Source organism: Carassius carassius, chromosome 41 (assembly GCF_963082965.1).
Source record: "Carassius carassius chromosome 41, fCarCar2.1, whole genome shotgun sequence".
Classification (NCBI taxonomy): Eukaryota; Metazoa; Chordata; class Actinopteri; order Cypriniformes; family Cyprinidae; genus Carassius; species Carassius carassius.
The window spans coordinates 1,370,690-1,392,675 of NC_081795.1; the positions used below are offsets into that span (position 1 = coordinate 1,370,690).

At 34.4% G+C, this 21,986-nt stretch overlaps 1 protein-coding gene across 2 annotated transcripts in view; it reads left to right on the top strand.

The window, feature by feature from the left end:
- The first annotated feature begins 2,287 nt into the window (after window positions 1–2,287).
- Window positions 2,288–21,986, top strand: part of fgf12b (fibroblast growth factor 12b) — a 37,968-nt gene continuing 18,269 nt past the window's right edge. The window contains exon 1 of one of the 2 annotated variants that reach the window (XM_059533929.1): window positions 2,288–2,602. In XM_059533929.1, coding sequence (XP_059389912.1) covers window positions 2,578–2,602 — 25 coding nt within the window. In that variant the 5' untranslated portion in view covers window positions 2,288–2,577. Of the gene's footprint in view, window positions 2,603–15,043; window positions 15,402–21,986 lie in introns of those variants that run through there. The other variant, XM_059533928.1, reaches the window with a different exon arrangement.

Consider the following 21,986-nt stretch of genomic DNA (forward strand, 5'->3'; position numbering starts at 1 on the left):
GAAACGCAAAAGTGTGAGTTAGACTTTGATTATTCTGTTTTGCAACTCTCAAATATTTATTTATTTATACATGAGCAGTGTGGGCATTGTAACTTGAATCTGTCATGATTTTGCATCCATATGAAATTTTTGTTATTTTTAAATATATTTTTTAAACCTATTTCAAAAGATGTTTTAAGATATATTTTTTGGGCATTTTTGTATAATTTTTAAATATATTTATCATTTTTAAAAGCATTTAAAATTGTATTCATACATTTTTTTCAATATACAAATTCACTTCCTATATTAGAGATTCAAAAGCTTAAGGATTTTAAAAATGTTTTTGGAAAAGTATTTTCTGTTCCCAAAGCCTGCATTTATTTGATCAAAACTGTGAATGAAAATAGCTAATTAAGTGAATATATAAAATGTAATTTATTTCTGTGATGCACAGCTGTATTTTCAGCATCATTCCTCCAGTCTTCAGTGTCACATGATCTTCAGAAATCATTCTAATTTACTGATTTGCTGCTCAAGAAACATTTCTGATTAGTATCAATGCTGAAAACAGATGTGGTGACGAATAGTTTTTGTAGAAACTGTGATGCACTTTATTTTTCAGGATTCACTGATGAATAGAAAATCCAACAGAAGAGTTAATTTGAAATATAAATATTTTGTGGCATTAAAATTGTCTTTACTGACACTTTTGATCAATTTAATGCATCCTTGCTGAATAAAATAATACATTTCTCACAAAAAAGTGAGATAAATAGACTGCAATATCAACTGATTCTGTTCCTTTCTTTGACTCATCATGTAACCAGTCTGCCAGAAGCTGCTATATTTATGCACAAAATTGGATTGCAAGAATGACATCAGTGTTGCATGTAAAGCATTTAACCTCCTGTTATTTGAACAGTTGCATGAGCAGTTGCAGTGTTTGATTCCAACTGAATCAAAATATATTGCTATATTACTGCTTCTCCAGCATCTTGTGTAGCTAAAAAGCATTGTCAAGGATCAAACCCGCACACTGTCAGCTAAATGCTCTTTTACTACTGCATTAAAAGCACTGACGATGCTGTAGAAGAAACATTTGGATGAAGTTTTTTCCTCCAGAAGCTCAGCTAAAGTGCTGTGACAGAATTACAGATGTCTGTTAGACAGATAAATGCTCAGAAGTTTATCAGTAGTACAATAGAATGCCTCTTTGTAAAGTACGGCTCAGGATTATGGTAAGTGTGTGTGTGTGTTAATGCTGAGAGCTGTTGTTATAGATTGCTGACCTGAAGAAGGTGGAGTTTCAAGTCTTTTGCGCTCATTTAGGTGTGACACACCTGCTTATTCAGTTTTGCTTAAGCAGCTGAATACCAAAATAATCCAGCGCAGTTTTATATATGACTGTGAGTTTGAGTGGGCCATGCAACGCCAGGTTATTTTTGTTTCCTGCTGTCTCAGCACCTGTGTGTAGCACCTGCAACTTACACACCGTTGTGTGTGTGTGTGTGTGTGTGTGTGTGTGTATGAGAGAGAGAGAGGATTTCAGTTTGTTGACACAAAGACTTTTAACATAAGAGAAGTGTGGTCATTTGTAACTTCAATGTGCCATTGCATCCATATATATATATAAGTATTTGTAAATATTTTTTTGCATTTTTTAAAAGCATTTAAAATTAAGGTAGTCCTCCATATATTTTTAATCCAAGATAATACAGATAAACATATAACACTAATAATAAAAATGTTATTCAAATCAAACATTACATCATTATGACTTTAGTTTTATCTATATGCTATTTCATCCACATTTGCATTTATCCAAAATAGGCTACTGATTGGAAATTAATTTTCTTAATTTCAAAACTTACAACCATTAATGCCAATAGTTTCTATTTTTGTTGTCAGTAGTGACTAAAACCAATTTACCATAATGTTACTCTCATTTCACTGTAAAATTAAAGGTAAAATCTTAATAAATAAAATAACATAACAAAATAAATTAAAAAATCAGTAAATCCCAATATATAATAATGATAATAATTATTTATTTGATACTACATGAAGTTATATTTTTATTATTATTATTTACATTTTAATCTTTAATATACATTCTCATGGAAAATTAAAACATAACTACAGCCATAATAAAACCACTAATGTCAAAAGTGGGGAATAGAATCTCTCTCTCTTTTTTTATTGCTCTATATTAATTCATATTAATATAAGGAGTAGCCTATACCTTGAGAATACAATCTGATATGGTATCATTTGGTGAAGTTGATGCGTCACATGACACCTGCGCCGACGTCACGCCCGTGTGAGCTGCGGCAGCTCCCGTTAACGGCGCGCGGAACGAGCCCCGGTCAGACACACACTCGCGCGCTGCAGCATCAACAACACACGCCACGCCCGTGATTCCGCTGTCTCCTCAGCACCGGACGGCGCGTGAAGTGATCGAAAGCTGCTCTCACGTGAGAGTCGCGCCCCGCGCGAGCCAGGAACCGACGCGAAGCGGACGGACGCACGCAGCGAACAACGTGTCTTCATCATCGGCATCTTCATCCTCTGTGACCGACAGCAGCACGACGGGAGATGGAGAGCAAAGACAAGAGCGCCGGTGAGCGACTGACGGCATTTCACGGACAGGGCTCGGTGTGCGCGTGTGTACATGAGTGTAAAGTGTGTGTGTGTAGACTGCGGTACTCAGGTCTGCTGTCCTGACGGGGTCTTGGGTGGTGTGTGTGTGTGTCCATTTGTGATGCTCATCATATGTCTGGTGTGTGTGTGTGTGTTATTCATCCTCAGATGTTGTGTTAAAACATCCTGATGCAGCAGAAATGCCTCTCGAATGGGGTTCGGCCAGGGAAGGGTGGACTTCCTTCACACATCACATCCATCACAGTCCTGGGCGTGTGTGTGTGTTTATGTGTGTGTGTGTGGGGCAGTGGGCTGTCGATACATGCAGTTCCTTCACATGTCGAGACACCTGTCTGCATCATACAACATGATTTCCTGATCGTTCTGGTTGTAGCTGTGATTGTTTTCGTCTGTTAACATCAGTCTCTTGGTTTCAGCAGAAGTACAGATGGCATGAGATGATGTTCTTCCATGCAATTATCAACATTTAGGACGGGTCGTGTTTTCACTTTACTGCATTTGAACGTTCAAAAGGAAATGTATGGAGTATGTAGGAAAATTTCAGATGTGGCCTATGGCTTCACATTACTCTCAGTCTAGTTCCTGCACCTGAGTGTGTGTGTTGCTGTGTGTTATGGCCCTGTATCCAGCACTAATAAATGTATTTGGGTCAGTCTGAATCTGATGTATGTAGCTTTCCGTATGTGCGGTCAATACAGCGGCCCAAAAATACATATACAGGTGCATCTCAATAAATTAGAATGTCTTGGAAAAGTTCATTTATTTCAGTAATTCAACTCAAATTGTGAAACTTGTGTATTAAATAAATTCAGTGCACACAGACTGTAGTAGTTTAAGTCTTTGGTTCTTTTAATTGTGATGATTTTGGCTCACATTTAACAAAATCCCACCAACAAATCAGATTATGGTGACATGGCAATCAGCTAATCAACTCGCTAGACTAGGCTAGACTAGGTTCACTAGGCTAGACAATCTTGGGGAAGACTGCTGATCTGACAGTTGTCCAGAAGACAATCATTGACACCCTACACAAGGAGGGTAAGCCACAAATATTCATTGCCAAAGAAGCTGGCTGTTCACAGAGTGCTGTATCCAAGCATGTTAACAGAAAGTTGAGTGGAAGCAAAAAGATGCACAACCAACCGAGAGAACCGCAGCCTTGTGAGGATTGTCAAGCAAACTGGATTCAAGAATTTGAGTGAACTTCACAAGGAATGGACTGAGGCTGGGGTCAAGGAATCAAGAGCCACAGACAACCTCAGAGGCGTTTTACACGGGCTAAGGAGAAGAAGAACTGGACTGTTGCCCAGCGGTCCAAAGTCCTTTGCAGTTTTGGGTTTCATTTGGAAACCAAGGTCCTAGAGTCTGGAGGAAGGATGGAGAAGCTCATAGTCCAAGTTGCTTGAAGTCCAGTGTTAAGTTTCCACAGTCTGTGATGATTTGGGGTGCAATGTCATCTGCTGGTGTTGGTCTATTGTGTTTTTTGGAAACCAAAGTCACTGCACCTGTTTACCAAGAAATCTTGGAGCACTTCATGCTTCCTTCTGCTGACCAGCTTTTTGAAGATGCTGATTTCATTTTCCAGCAGGATTTGGCTTCTGCCCACACTGCCAAAAGCACCAAATGTTGTTTAAATGACCATGGTGTTGGTGTGCTTGACTGGCCAGCAAACTCACCAGACCTGAACCCCAGAGAGAATCTATGGGCTATTGTCAAGAGGAAGATGAGAAACAAGAGACCAAACAATGCAGATGAGCTGAAGGCCACTGTCAAAGAAACCTGGGCTTCTGTTTCACCTCAGCAGTGCCACAAACTGACACCTCCATGCCACACCGAACTGAGGCAGTAATTAAACCAAAAGAAGCCCCAACCAAGTGTTGAGCACATGTACAGTAAATGAACAAACTTTCCAGAAGGCCAATAATTCACTAAAATGTTTTTCTTATGAAGTATTCTAATTTGTTGAGATAATGAATTGGGTTTTTGTTAAATGTGAGCCAAAATCATCACAATTAAAAGACCAAAGACTTAAACTATTTCAGTCTGTGTGCAATAATAAATAAATAAACTTTTGTTTACTTTTTGCACCTGTAAAGTCTCAAAAAAGGTTCTTCATTGGCGTCTGTGGTTCTGTGAGGAACCTTTGGAAGTTTGGATTGTACAAAAGGCTCTTTATAATGGAAAAAGGTTCTTCAATTATAAGAACTGTTCTTTGAAAGGTTCTTTGGAGACCACAAAATGGTTGTTGCATTCTTAAGAATATTTGTTCGTCATGCATGCTAAATATTGTGCAACCAAATGCTGCAGGATTTTCTCTTAACTTTTTGCATTGCCTTATCAAATCAATTAATTTCTGTGGCATTCATTTTTAGTGAATGTATAAAGCATTTTATGACCAAAACATGCAAGTACGTGAACACTATTTTGTTTTCAAGAGTTGCTGCGTTCTATCCACTTTTTAACTTGAAGCAAGCTAAATAGGCTCTTTATAGGCATTGATGGTTCCATGAAGAACCTTTAACATCTGTGGAAGCTTACAAATGCATGAAAAAGGCTCTTTATATTGGAAAAATGTTCTTCACCAAGGAAGCAATGTTTCTCCTACAAACTGATTAAATAAAGTTTCTTTGTGGAGCCCAAAATGGTTCTTACTCTTAAAATTGCAAGTCACTCTCAAAAATGCTTGAATGTCTAGGGCAGGCTATAATTAGATGCAAAATATCAACTGTGCAACCAAATGCTGCAGGATCTTTTCTCAGAGCTAAATGTTTGCATTGACTTTTCAGAATAATTAATTGGTGTGGCAGTGATTTTAAGATGCATGAAACATAAGTGAATGAGCATAAGTTTGTTTTCACGAATTGCTGTGCTCTCCACCTTATTTTATTTAATGCTGAGGCAAGCTTCACTCTTAAAAACAGGTGCTTTATTCGCACTGATGGTGCCATGGAGAAACGTTAACATTTAGAAGTTTTCCATTGCACAAAAGTTTCTTTATCATAGAAAAATGTTCTTCAAATATGCTGGAAAAATTATAAATGCAACACTTTTGTTTTTGCCCCCATTTTTCATGAGCTGACCTCAAAGATCTAAGATTTTTCCATGTAACAAAAAGGCCTGTTTGTCTCAAATATTGTTCACAAATCTGTCTAAATCAGTGTTAGTGAGCACTTCTCTTTTGCCGAGATAATCCATCCACCTCACAGGTGTGGCATATCAAGATGCTGATTAGACAGCATGATTATTGCACAGGTGGCCACAATAAAAGGCCACTCTAAAATCTATGCATAGATCTTTGAGTTCCGCTCATGAAAAATGGGGGCAAAAACAAAAGAGTTGCGTTTGTAATTTTGTTCAGTGCAGTTATCCACTCGAGAAAAAAAATGGTTCTTGTAAGAACTGATCACTGCAAGGTTTTGTGGTGGATCCCAAAATGGTTTTTACACTCCTGAAATTGCAAGTCATGCTAAAAAATGCTTGAATGTCTATAATTAGATATCAAGCATTCAAACAAATGTGGGGCCTTCACTCGGAACTAACTTCTTGCATTTACTTTATTAGTTGTCAGTGATTTTTAGCGTATAGTTTGTATGATCAGTTATAAACCGAACATAAAACCATTTCAGGGGCCACAAAGAAGAAACATTTTTATAACACTGAAGACATTTTAATAATCTGAAGAACCTTTTTCCACCATAAATAACCTTTTGTGAAATGGTTCCACGGATGTTAAAGGCAGTTCATGGACAAAAGGCTCTTTATAGTAGAAAACGAATGTGAAATGTGAAAATGTCTCTTTTTAAGAAGGTTCAGCAAAAATGGTTCTTCCATTGCATCGCATGAATCACATTTACAATGAAACATTTTTAAAGAAGCTTTATCTGTAACAAAAGCATAAATCCTTAACAGTGCACTGAGAGGGAAGGTCCGATGGCGATTGTTTATGTTGATCCATGTGTTTGAAAACTGAAATTTAGTCGGGTGATATAGACTCAGCATCATTTAAGATCAGAGGGTGAATGTTATATTTAGACTTGTTAAATAAATGTCTGGTCCACATCGCAGCTTGTTCTAGCCAAAAACGCCCACTTAGACAGACAGGAAGAGTTCCCAGACTGCTGCAACCAGCATCACCACATGAAATCTGATGTTTGATGCACTTAGTACTAACTAAACTAGATATCCACTATGTCAGACAAACAAAAATACTCTGGTTGGTCACTTTACATGTGTGTTCTTGATCCAAATAAGCTCAGAAGTGGACCGGATTTTATTTATTGTCAGAAATCATGGCTAAGCAAGATTGTTCATTTAGGTCAATTTTGATAAATTTAATGCATCCTTTAATGAATAAACGCATGCATTACTGTAAAAAAAAATATGGTTCTGAATGGTAGTGTATGTAAGAGATGGCTCATTCTAGACAGTGTTGGTGTTGTACAGTAGTGATGTGTGTCTGGGAGTTTGTTATTGTGTGTTTGCATGATTCTAGCAGCAGGTGGCGATATACAGTGAGAGAGAGAGAGAGAGAGAGAGAGAGAGAGCTGGTGCAGGTGCATCAGAGACACACACAGTAAAAGAAAATACAGTAAAAATCTAATTATTAATTCAAAGAAACACATTCACATGTTTGTGTTTTTGATTTTTCTGTTGTTAATGAAATCATTGATGCCTGTGTGTGTGTGTGTGTGTGTGTGTGTGTGTGTGTGTTGCCTCCTGAACTTGGATGGTTGGAAGTGTGTTTAACCTTTCACTCACTCTCTCTCTCACACATCTATCTGTCTGTTCTTCTTGCACTTTTTATCAGTAGAGGCCTTGTGCTCAAATCACTTATTCATTTGCCAACTCATATCTGATTAATTTGTGCACATGAATGTGTATTGCATATTGCATTTCACATATGCAAGTGATATTCGTGGGAAAATGCGCTTGATTGCAGTTATCGGATCAGTTTCTGTGGTTCAGTCTGCTGTCAGATGTGTGGTTGTCAGTGGGGTTGCCAAAATCTGCTGCTTAAACTGTGTCAGGTTGCTTCATCTGATCTGCGGACGTTCAGACAGCCGATGCATCATTTAAACCCTTCAGCTGATGAAATGGTACTTATATGATATCTTATGAGGTGAATTCTTGAGATGTGCAGAAAGATATTTTATTGGTTGCTTAGTCACAAGTAGCTCCGCCCATAGTGAAATTTCATTGGTCAGAAATCCTCAGTATATTAAACATCAGATATGTTCTGATTGGCACACTGGAGAGAAAAGTGAGTTGACTCTCTTTAAAAAGCTGGTTATCACACGGTGTGTGTCCCAGGATGATCCTGCTTGTGTGTTTGTGTAATATGGCAGCATGCATGTCTCGTTCTTCTGAGGGCCGTTGAGATGAATGGGAATGATGGAGAACTACACAGTGTAAAAAAAGGAATTTCTAAGATCTTAAAAATTCAATGCAGCTTGATGCATTCAACATGACATCTGTTCTGATCTCAGACATCTGTGTTTTGACAAATGAATGCGCTTTCAGAAACAAATATAGCATAGAGTCCTATAAAACTACACTGTGAAAAATTACTTTTCAGTGTTGTATTATTTTATTTATATATATGTATAATTTTAAAGTAATTTATTTTCAGTGTACATATGTGTACTTGACTACAGAAATGATGGATCAATTATTTATTGTATTACTAATGGAAAATTAGCTGTAAAAGAAATCTGTACACTAAAAAAAAATGGTGTAGAAACTTTTTTCTTACTTTGTATTTATTTGTGAGATTTACTAGAAATTTGTGAGAGATTTTCAAAGTAAATCTTACACTGAAAATCACAGAAACAATTTCCACTCAGTATTTCACAAAATCGCAATAATATTTGTTTTATTCACAACTTAGAAAAAAACATAAATATTTCATACATACAATGACTTTGTCCATTTAAAACTATTATCATGACTCATGTCAGAATATTATTTTTGTTTGTTTGTTTTTGCATTTTGAATCAAATTTTGTGTAGAATTATCAAAATTTCCTAGAACTTTCTGGGAGAATCTTTCAAAACCCTAAATGTCATATTTTAATAAGAAAATTTGCATAATAAAATCTCTGCTTACTTTTGGAGACATTTTATTTTTGTTTTTCATTTTAAAGTTTATTTTAAAATAGTAACACAAAAAATATACACAATTTGTATTTATTAGCCCCATAAAGCCTATTACATCCTACTTGATACACACAATTAGGCTTCTGTCGTCTGATTGAAAGCCTAGAGTTTTTTTATCAAGTCAAAGTTATTTTATGCTAACTGGACAAACGTTCAGCTTCAGCTCATGATTCGCGTGTCTTTTTGCTGTCAAATCTTTACTGGAGGAAGTGTAAGAATAAGTTTAGTGATATTTCCAGGTGAACACTTACTGAAGCAACGTAGGTCAAAAATCATTTTTACAGTATCTGAAGGTTCCACAATCTGGAAAATATGTAGTTTTTTTCTTCAGTGCAAAAATGTTGAGCCCCCTGCTGGTCAACAACAGCATGATTCTGCACACAGACACGATTACAAACTCTGTTCCATGACGACAAACACACACGCTTACAGCTGCGTTTAACCCTGCTCTTCTTGTGCATTTGAGCTCGCTCTGTGTGTGTGTGTGTGTGTGTGTGTTATGAAGAAGAATCTTCACGCTCAGCACTTTGAGTCTGCAAACAGCATTATAAATAGCTCTAGCTCTCAGTAACACCCATTTATGCTCTCAGAAATAGATGCTCTATCTAGTGGCTCTATTATGCGTGCGGGACGCACAGATCTCTTTTCTCACGCCGGCGTTTCTTACAAACTCTCTTAATATCTTCTGATGGATCGTAGTTTGAGACAAGTGTCCATGTGTGTTAAAAGTAGTTACAGAGACACTGCAGATGCACATGACATTTATAAAAGATCAGCTTTAATAATAGAAACACACACACACTACTAATAATGCACAAAGACATTGGCTGTGTTCACAATAGCATACTACTCGTACTACGTATTTATGCAGTATGCATGTACAGTATGCACAGCAAATGTCTAGTAGGCAACTTGCTTGATTTGACTTTTCACTTCTAGTGTGATGCATTTATGCAAGAGAAAACCGGACAAGATAATCGTTAATCCTTCATATAAAATGTGAAACAAATAATGCTATATTATTTTACTTGCAAAGTATTTATATGCCATCATCAAAGAAAGACTAATTGCATGACAAATAAATCAGTATGCTGGATATCTATTATGCAAATTATATTTGTGCTGCATTTAATTTAGGTTGATTTCAGTGAAGAGAAAACTGTATTTAATATAGTGTAACTGTTCAAAAATAACTACTAGAGGAGAAAAGGTCCTAAAATGGACTGAATTTTTATTAATGCTGCTAATAATACTTTTATTGAAATTTGACATTCAATGTTTTGTATTTTAAATGATTTTCAATCACATTTCCCCAACACATTTTTTATAACAAATATATTATTTTAATTTCAAATTATTTATACACCAGTCATATTTTGTTCTGCATTTAATTTATAATTATTTCTAATAAAATGCAAACTGTATTCAATTTTGTCTTATATTAATCTTAAAAATAAATAGCTCCTTTATATTATTTATATATTATTTATGTATATATATATATATATATATATATATATATATATATATATATATATATATATATGTGTGTATATATGTGTGTACAGTACATATATATAAATAGGACTCTTAATGTTTTGTAAAATTCCTACAGAAAGTGACAAAGTTCAGACATTTCTACAACAACTACAAAAAATAAGTTTCTGAGATGATAAAGATTAAACCTGGATGTTACAAGGTTATTGTTATTCCATACTGTAAAATATTATTTTTTTAAAAGTAAAACATTATTAGTGTATGTTTTACAAGAAAAGACTATTTCAGTCTTTGTAGCCTGCTTTAAAATGTTATTTTAATTTAATGTTACTTGCAGTTTCTTTGTAAATGTTTGTGAAATTTACTAGCAACTTTGGAGTGACATTTTTTTTTCAGTTTCACAGTATTTTTATATTTAGTGCAATATATTTATATTTTATAATTAGTGCAAGTGTGCATTAAGCAGCATTCAGTAAGCAGTGCATTAGTATTGCATTCTGAACCACAGACAGACACACCCCGATAAAACACACACACACACACACACACACACACGTTTGTTTTTGTGTAAAGTGTGTTCATCCCATAGGTGTAATGGTTTTTATACTGTACAAACTGTATATTCTCTAGCCCTACACCAAACCTACACCTAACCCTAACCCTCACAGGAAACTTTGTGCATTTTTACTTTCTCAAAAAAACTCATTCTGTATGATTTATAAGCGTTTTGAAGAATGGGGACATGGGTTAAGTCCTCATAAGTCACCCTCTCCTTGTAATACCTGTGTCATACCCATGTCATTATACAGAGAACACACACACACACACACACACACTCACACACACACACACACACACTTGACGCGTTACTGTAGTCTGCTCCGCCGGCTGCTGTCTCACGACAGAAGAGGAGAGGAGGAGGATGAGGAGGAAGGCCTGCTGAAGCCAGTCAGTCTCTCTGAAGTCATTAGAGCTGCATTAGTGTCAGATCCACTGAGGGGAATGACTCCGTCCTTTTCTGATCCGGTTTGCAATGATTTCAGTGCATGTTCTTCAAAAGAAGTTTGTCTTTTATTATCTTTCCTCGAACTTCTGATTTAGATTTTCTGCTGATGTAATAAAGGCTTGTTAAGGGTGTACATGGAGAAATAATACTGATCAATAATTTCACAGCCTTACGATCACATTCTAATCAAATCCTGCTGGATAATATAATGTTCTGCCCACATTACTTACGGTTTAATATTCTACTTCTCTTAGAAATACATCATTGGTCAAAAGTTGCTGTAATTATATTTTTTTATTCAGCAAGGATGCATTAAATTGATCAAAAGTGCCAGTGTACTGTATATAATACACTATATATTTTTTTGAACTTTCTAATCATGAAAGAATCCTTGAAAGCATCATGTATGACTGTTTCCAACATTGATAATAATCAGAAATGTTAAATTCTATTTGTGTGGAAGCCACCATTCTTTATCTCTCTCTCTCTCTCTCTTTCTCGCTCTCTGTCTATCCTTCTCTCTTTCTGTCCTTGCTTTACTTGCATGATCTTTCACAGGTCTGAAATAGATCTCACAAAGACAGCCGAAACCTTATCAATATTTCACCACAAAATCAAAAAAAGAATAGAAAGTAAAATGATAGTTTTGCCCAAAGGCTATTTAAAGGACTAGTTGGCAGCGTTTTTATTGTTTTGTGTGTGCGTTGAAATATGACATTGATATGTTTTCATGAAACACACTATTAGTTTTATAGTCCTAAAGGAAGTTTGATATTGTAGTGAAACCGTGCACATCTTTCATCTTATCACTCAGCAGGTTATTAACTCATATTTTGTGCATGATTATCTGTGTGTCCAGCTGTTTTCTCATTTCAGCCCAGACACAAATATTTCATCACCTTGTAAATAACAGAGAGAGAGAGAGAGAGAAAATGCTTTATATAAGACTTTTTACATTTCAGACTTTGTTTTTGCGCCTGTAGACAAGAAAAATAAATGTTTTGTGCTGTATTCAGGATATTTAACCAAATAACCTCAAAGGTAAAATCTTTTTTTTTAATGTAAATAAAAAAATATTAAATCGATCTATCTTAAATGAAAATCTGAATTTTTGCATTAGAATTTTTAATTACATTTTCCCTCAGATTTCTCACTTGAGATGTGAAACAAATGTTATTTTACTTGTAAAGTATTTGCACCAATGCCATATTTGTATTTATGCAGATTTGAATAAAGATAAATTATAATTTTTTTTATTTTACAGTCAGAAAATAATCCTTAAACATTCTTCTTAATGGTCCTTAAATAGGATTTTTTTTTTAAATCATACATTTATGCTTTCACAAATGTAAAAGAAACAATAATTATACATCTAAATTTGTTAAACCTTGAATCTTAAATTTTAAGTGTTTAAATAAGATGCATCTTAAAATCTGAAACATTTTCCCTCACGTCTCACATGATACGGAAAACAAATGATATTTATTGATTTATTTGTAAAGCATTTATGCACCATCGTTTGTACAGCATTTATGCTGATTTTAATAAAGAAAGATTAATGTTCTATTGCACTGTAAAAAATAAACCTTAAACATAAAAAATGAATGCTCCTCAAATACGCAAAAATGAAAAATGTCAAATATTAATTTTTTTATTTTTTAACATTATTGGTAAGGTGGCAAGGTGCTTTTTTTCTATGGTCTATAGTGATGAAATCGGGGACTATCACATGACAGCGAGGTGCTTCTGGTGGGTTCTGCTGCCCCCACGTGTCTCAAAGCATCCCAAACATCTACTGTACAACACGATTACAAAGACAGTCAAATCACAGATCTGGATCAGAATGAAGAAACTGTCAGTCATTGAAAGACTGTGCGCTGGTTTCTTCAGTTAAACACTTCAAATGAAGCCTATAGCTTGAATCCAGTGATTTCTGCCTAATGTCTATTAATAAATGTACAGTTCTGCTCCTGAATGAGGGATAGAGCTCCAGTTTAACCCTGTAAAGCCTGACATACCAAAACAATAGTCAGGTGTTTTTAATGGAACAGAGTATCGAACCTTTAAACAGAATGCATGTTTTTTCTTATGTTTTGCATCATATTTGTTATTTGTCATGCTTATAGTGCTCATCATCTTATGTAGTGAGAATATGTAAAAATATAGAGGCTCAAACTGAGAAAAAAAATAGCTGTAGATGCTGATATTTATGTGGACAAAAATGATGATGCTTATAATCATTGAGATCTTTACAGCAGTAAATATACCAATAAGATGATATTTAAATGCGTTATTTGAAGATTAAAACATATAATGTTCTAATTTATTTAGTTTTTAGTTCTAGATGTTTGAGACCATTATGCAAACCACTGCAAGGGAAAGCAAAAATTTGTATAAATAATTTTTTTTTTTTTTTTTTACTTTGTAGATAAATCCCTTGAACCACAAAACTAGCCCCGGTCTCCCCTGTATGAAGTTATTAGATATTAGTTTAGTATGCACACTTGTTTTACTCTAAGGGCCATATATTTTAAAAACGGCATCACGTATATTGTAAAACCTATTTAAACTAATCTTGGAAAACATGTAAGGTCCTCAGTAGAAATTCTTTTTTTTTTTAATTGTCAATCTAGTGTCTTAATTAAAATCTAATAATGTTTCTGTGAGGGTTACGGGTATAGAATATAGTTAGTTTGATTTAAAAACGACAGACATCAGGTATATAGCCTATATACAGAGGCGTCGTGCCCATTCAAAGTGAGGGGGCACGTGCCCCCTCAGATTTCTGAGCCAAGTGGATTTTAAATGCAGCTTCCAAACGAAAAAAAAAAATTGCAGAATAATATTTTTTATATATTTGATACAATCACAGCGGTGTGATTAGATCGTTCAGTGCACAGCATCAGCTGCTAAATTCAAATCTGCGTTCGCTGGCTGGCGCTGAGCCAGGGACAGACGCGTTCGTACAAGCTTCATGATAACCAATCAGAAACTATTCTGTTGCGCTTATGGATGCAATGGCCAATCAGAGACGTCCAGAAGAGTCATCACTGAAACGCGGTGTTTTGTTCACTTGCTCGCTGGCTGAATTATTTAGCGAATTCTCTCATCAGAAACAACAAAAAGTGCAGATGTGCGTACGAATGTAAGTAAGATATTCGTTTCATAATGTAAAGTGCTTCAGTGATTTTAATGGGAGTTTTTGAGAGTGCCTGAACTCTGGCTAGACTGAATGAAAATGTTTTTTGATAATGTAAATGTTCTTTACTCTCTGTAAAATGAAAGTGTTAAAATAAGTATCTTACAATATTGTTATTAAAATTTACATTAAATGCAAATTCAGTCGTATTAAAAATATTTTATGGCATGATATGGCACTTAAGTAAAAAGTCAGGTTTTTATGTGTAGTTAATAGATTACACTACATTTCCATATATTGATCAAATAACAATCTATAAAGGTGCAAAACGCGTTTACCTACACATATTTGAGAAACGAGATATTTCCTGATATATTAAGCATGTTTGGAATTGTTTTGAATAAAAAGAAAAAAAAAAGCCTATATCAGTTAGGCTATACAGTGCTTTCGTAGAATGACTTATACTCCCGACCCCCCCCCCCCCCCCCCCAAATGTGCCCCCTCAAAAATCATGAATGCATGATGCCCCTGTATATATATTTTCCTTTCAACAAGCCCCTGCACGTGACGTCAGCGAGTCCCCCCGTTACGTCACCGCCCACGACTACGCACCGGTGTGGTGTTCCGCGTCTTCCCTAGCGCCCCACGCGAAACGATGATGAATATCGATCATTAGCTCATCACGATGCTCACTGGGAGGATGATCGGTTTCCGTGTGAAGCTCCGTGAGGATGTGCCGCTGTAGCACGTGGAAGTCCTTTGTCTGCGGCGCGCGGAGACTGAACCGGAGCGCGTGAACCGACAGTGATGATGATGATGGAGCTGACGGTGAAGGCGTCTCTCTGAACGGTCGGATAACAGGACTTTGCGATGAGGATTGTGCGGCTGCTCCGGCAGAAAGGAGCGCACATGCTGCGGTGTCTGTGTGCGCGGAGAACCGAGCCGAGCAGCACCGACACCGGTGAGACACACACACACACACACACACACACTGAATGAGAACACAACCTTCTGAATTGTTTTATATTAAGCTAGTTTATTTATTAACCTTATTTATTTTTGAAGACATGATTTAAAGAAGATTTTGTCAGATTAAACTAACTCCTTTTGTAAGTATGAACACGCACACACACACACACACACACACACACACACACACACTAAATGGGAGCATAATCAAAAATAAAAAGTTTTTTGTTATTATGAATAACAATATTTTTATTATAATTACTTTTAATATAATTTTGCCTTTGTGGACATCTTTAAGGAAGCTTTTGTATAATTGTGAAAAAAATCATGTTTTTCTAAATGTTTTTCTATATAGAGCTAATCAAGAACCAAAATACTGGTATGTATGCATGTATTTAATAATAATAAAAATAATTCTAAATGTTTGTCTATATCAAGCTAATCAAGAACAAAAAAAGAAATAATAAATATTACTAATAATACTAATAAAGTCCACTTCTAACCTATGGGGATAATAAAAAGTTAGCTATTCGAGAATAAAAAACAATTATTTTGAATTGTTGTTGTTATTATTAACAACAACTAACTTCTGTGGATAATTGTGTAAGTATGAACACACACTCATACACTCATGTCTAAATGAGAACATTAACTTATTAATCTTTTTTCTAAATGAAGCTAATCAAGAAGAAGAAATCTTTACTTAGACATACCAGTTGATAAGATTGTGTTTTGGCCTCCACAGAACATTGTTTTAAGAGCTCCACGTGATCTCTGGCATGAGATTTAGATGAGCAGGAATGTTTCTGGTCTTTTAATGTCATGCACATGCTCATGTTCTGTGTTTTCTGCATGGTGACTCATGAACAGTCAGTGAGAGAGAGGCCTGGAGATCCTCAGATGTTAGATGGTTCTTCATGACTTGAATTTAATATTGCAGATTGCTTTTGCAGTAATTTGTGTTGAAAAAACACTCCTCAATAAAAAAGATTTGTGTGGTGTCTGTTTGGATTGCATTTGTCCCCAATATCTCAGATTTTATGTAAAAATGCATACAATTCTTAAGGGTTCTTAAACTTTATAATGCTTGATTAGCTAACAAAAATTTCCTCAGAAATAGGCCCTGTCCCATGAGTTGGGATTATTCTGTAAGTCTCAACATAAGCAGCTTTGTTACAAATGATGTTAACAAAATCTATTTTACATGTGTTATTTGAGAAAATTAGGACAAATGCAAAGTATGTGCACCTCATTCGAAATATTTTACAGATTTAGAAAAATTTAAATTCACCCTATTTATTTTCGAAATGCATATTATAGATCTTATTGCAAACGATCCTTCCATGTATTTTCATTAGTATTGTTTTACATAATGTGTAATCAAAAGGTCATAATGGTAATCTGTGCAAAAACTGTTGCATAGAACCAAATTCCTTGCAGTTTCTCTTTTTTTTTTTGAAAATCTCAAAACTTTCGCAATTCTGTGTAGAATGTTTTTTTTTTCTCAGAAATTGCTAGTAATTTCATTAACAATTACAAAGGAACTGCAAGTAACCGATTTAATTACATGTGCATTTTTAAAGCAGAACTTTATAACTCAAATAGTTTTTTCTTGTAAAAAATACTCAGTTACTTACTTAGGGTTACAAAAAATTTTTTTACAGCGTAATGCATTTGCATGATTTATTATTATCTAGTCCTGAAGGTTTTGTCTGAGAGGTGGAGATGCATCTATGATGTGAATAGTCTAATTGAAAAAATAACTGACAAATTCACATGCATTTGTAATTTCAAGGACAAATTCTGGCTGTTGAAACTGGTTCATTCCAATTAATACTATATTGAACTGATCTGAAATCAGAATTGTTGTTGGACTCTATTGTTCCACAGGTGCATTGTGGGATCTCGTCAGTGGCTCTGAGCATGATCACAGATTCCAGCAATGCATTTGCAAAAGAGCCCAGTTTTTAATCATTGACCAAACTGCTTGCACACACACACACAGACACACACACACACACACACACACACACACACACACACAGACACACACACACACGATCCAATTACTGCTGCCTTTAGATAGATAGATTTGATTGATTTAGAAAAAATAGATTTGTTTGTGAGCCAGGATTATTATAGTTAACTAAAACCAAAATAAATCTGTTATTTAAAATAAATGTTAACTAACATAAAATAAAAAGCTAAAAACTTAACTTGCATTATTTGAGCTACAGTTGCCAAGTCAACATTTCCTATTTTTCATTTAGTTTTAAGTACTAAAATAACTGAAACGGAATAAACTTGTTTAAAGAATGAAAGAAAACATCCAAAATACACTGTTGTTTGTGTGTTTATTTTACTGCACTCTTTCTATTTGTGTTTGTAGGTTTCAAGTCCAATGCTGTTTTTTTAAAGGCTGTTTTGTTAAGATGAGTTTGTTTCTCCACTCTAGCAGCACTTATATACACCAAACATAGCAGTTTTTACTGTTATAAAAGCATAAAATACTGCTACTGTGTAGCTAGGAACCACAGAGGAGGGATTTGAACAATGATCTGTGCATCATCAATAAACCAGAGTCACACTCATCTATGCTATAGATCAAAAATCACACACGATGCCATCAGAAAGAGTCCTGAGATATTTAACGTGTGTGATTCTGAATAAATTGCATCACTGAGACAAAAATCATATCTCGGGGGTTAATTTTGCAACACCGTTCCACTTTTCTTTAGTGTACTTGTTTAGGTGTAGACTGGAGAAACGTCGTCAGTAATGTTCTGCCAGAAATAATTCATGAATCGGGTTATTTATAGCAACCTGACCTTGTTTTTTTCTTGTTCAACTATTCTCTCCTCAAAGTTTTTGTGTCACTGCAGGGTGAGTGACTGTGACGTCAGTCGTGTTTTGGGATATTTACATATGCAATTCAGTGCAGCTGTTGTTATATGATTTTTGCATGTTGCGTTCAATCTGCAGGATCCTCAAATGTTCAATGAACACAATGAAGTGTGTTGAGAGCATTACTTAATTTGAGTTTAGGACTGAGGGCATGGCCAGTTTCAGATTGAGCTTGTTATTTTTCATCATGGCTATAGGGAAGGTTTATTAAACATCTGCATATTTTCACTGTGCCGTAATGCATGTTTTACTCTTGTTCTGTAAAGCACTGTCTATCTGCTGTGGATATGAGAGCGAGAGAGAGGAAGTGCACCATTATTTATTTATTTATTTTTTTAATTCAGATTCAACATTAGGTAAACATTTACATTCATATTTCCAATACTGTATGTATCATATATTAATAAATCATTAGAAATATGCACATAAAAAAGAAACAAATACGATATCACTGAAATGTTTAAGCTGTAAACATTTTTCCTGCTTTAATTTATGTCTACCAACATTTTCACTAGCTCTACCATAAATATGATAAACAGCTATTTTTAGTGTATCAGAGCAAAAATATTTGAAATAGAAAACTTTTGTAACATTATAAATGTCTCTACTGTTACTTTTAAGTGATATAATGCATCCTTAATGAATAAAAGTATTAATTTCTTTGGAAAAAAATCTTACTAACCTCAAACTGTGAGTGTATTGTACTGCCCCCTAGTGGAGTTCATCCAGACTTTTCTTTTTTTTAAATCAAAATAAGAACTAAAATAATAAAGAGAGCATAATGATGCTATAAAAAAAGGACTATATAAATGTTATTCATAATTGTACATGTGTTGTAGAAGATCAAGAGTGTTACATAGAACATAATTAAAGAATTCTGTGGTTGATATGGAGACCAATAGTAACATTTTAATTGCCGGTATTTATCAATCTCTATGAATGAATGTTCATGTTTGCTAATATTATTATATAGTTGTTGGATAGTGCTGGTTTTAAAGCTGCATGTGGATGTGAGTGCAGACTGAGAGGTTTGAAGACAGTCGGGCTTTCTCATAAATGATGCAGACGCTCAGAATAAACGATTGCATCACGCAAATACACACATGAAACATTCATCAGGCTCTCTGTAGTGCTTATTTGTGGAGCTGCTTCTGTTGTGTTAGTGGATTGTATTGAGGCTGTGCTTCATTCTGTTTACCTCTAACTGGCAGCACAGATCCACAAACCTATGAGCTGCCTAACTAATCTGAACTGTTCAGAAAGTTAGTGTAATTCTGTTTAAAAGACTTTATTTTGCCTCGTGTCTAATGCAGCATTATCTGTATTATTTTCAGATTATGCAATGCCAGAATGCAATGGATTGAGCGATTTTCACTTCTCAGTAGTGTGTTACTACGGAAAAAAACACATGTATTTATTGAACAATTATGGATCAAATAAATCATAAAAGTTATTTATTTTGTTTAAAAAGCTTAGAAATGTTCAGGGCTCCCATTATTGATACAAATACAAAATACAAAATGTTTTGCATAACATTTAATTTAATACCTGTTCAAACCAATTAGTAGAGCAAAGTTTGCTCTTTTTTATCTATTCTGGAAAAAAATTAAATAAATAAATAAATAAATAGATTTTTTTTATATATTAATATGCATTAAAATGGTCATAAAAAAAGATTTTAAGAAGTAAATATTATGTATATTTTATTATATGATATAATTAATACCATGGATTTTTAAAATATGGTTTCATTTATAATTATGGTGATCTTTTTTTTTTTTTGTAAGGTGGATAGCGAACTTAATAATAATTACTAATTAATAATTGACATAATTGACCTTTTGTCTCCAAAATACATTCAGTAATTTTACTGCTTCTCATTTGCTACATCTATAACATTTATAAAACATTTAATATTTGATTACATTAGTGCAGAATCATTATGCTTTCCAATGTTGTATTTATTTGATCAAGAATACAGTAAAGACAAAAATATCATGAAATATTATTTAAATTAAAAAACAACTGTTTCTATGTGAATATCTATTAAACTGTAATTTATTTCTGTGATGCTCCGCTGTATTTTCAGCATCATTCCTCCAGTCTTCAGTGTCACATGATCTTCAGAAATCATGAAAATATACTGATTTGTATAATTGTGCAAAAATCTGCCAAATTTCCACATGCATAGCAAAATGCCGATGTTTAGGAAAGTGCTTAGATTTTTTACAATCTTGTGGATTACAGGGGAATAAAATCAAACAAATGTTTGAAACGCTTTATGTGTACAGTATGTGTCCATGTGAAGGGGTCAAGAAATTGATTGCAACTTCATAATTGTTGATAAGCTATGTGTGTGTGTTGGTGTTGAGTTTTCTGATCAATTTCCAAACTGCTCCATCAGGGGTCATTATAATGACAGATTATAATGACAGCTCTGACCTGCTATTGGTTCCTTCCTTCGTTGACTGACCAATCAGAGCAAGGCTCCCATCAACCCACAGACACTAAATACAGATCATAGAGTTTCAGTTTCCGTCTCTTTTCTTATTTTTCCAAATCTGATCTCTGTCTTTGAAAAAGACACTCATTTTGGGTTTTTGTTTGAGGACGGGTTACACTCCTAAGGACACACACACACTTGTGCAGTGCCGAGACGGGGTTATACTACTCCTGTATCATTAGGGGTCATCATCAACTCTCACACTTGTCTTTCAGACAGGATCTGATGAAGCTCAGCCTTCCTCTTCCTCCTTATTCTCATCCTGGTCTTTACAGGTCACTGATTTAGTGCTGACTCAACACAGTGCCACAATTTTATCACAGGTCATTGTACAAAAGTAAAACGTTTGATATTTATATTTGACTTTTTAAATTTTTATTATTGCCTTTTCCTCTGACACACATTTTAGTAATCATTTAAAAGCTAAAATTATAAAAAAAATTCATCCAGTGAAAATCTTTATTTTAAATCCCTTTAACAAGCTCCTCCCCCTTGTGGGCGGGGTCAAACATCATATTACGAAATTTACTACAATATTTTCTAATTGAAACGTTTTCTAATCTTGACAAAACACATATTGTTGGAAAGGTCTTTGATTTTATAGCTAAATTAGATTCCAAAACATTTTTTAACATTTTTATGTTATATATAATAAATAAAAAAACAATTAGTTTTCTTTACAACTTTTTTTTACATTTTAAGTTTTTGAAATCTGCTGATTGTTTTTGTTAATGTCTATATTCTACAGCATTCATGAACCACAACCATTTAAAAAAGAGACTGTTTTTGCTGTCATTTAGCACTAATTTAAAGGGAAAGCACTTGATTATGTTTGAGATGTAACTGTTTAAGCGCAATACTTCTTGAACAGCACTTCCCTGTAATGGAGGTCTGACCTTATGAATTATTCATCTCAAAAAGAGTAGTTATACATATTTCATATTGTACATTATAATGTTGTGAAATCATAATTCACTTTTGCCCCCCCCCCTCCACAAAAAAAAACATGCATACGAATATGAAATATTATATGAAAAGTTTAAATAATAATAAACTTGCAATTTTCTAATAAACTATTTATATAGCACCTTTCAGACATAAGATGCAGTTAAAAGCGCTTTACATGATCAAAAATGACATAAATATCAAGTTCAACATTACCTTAAAAAA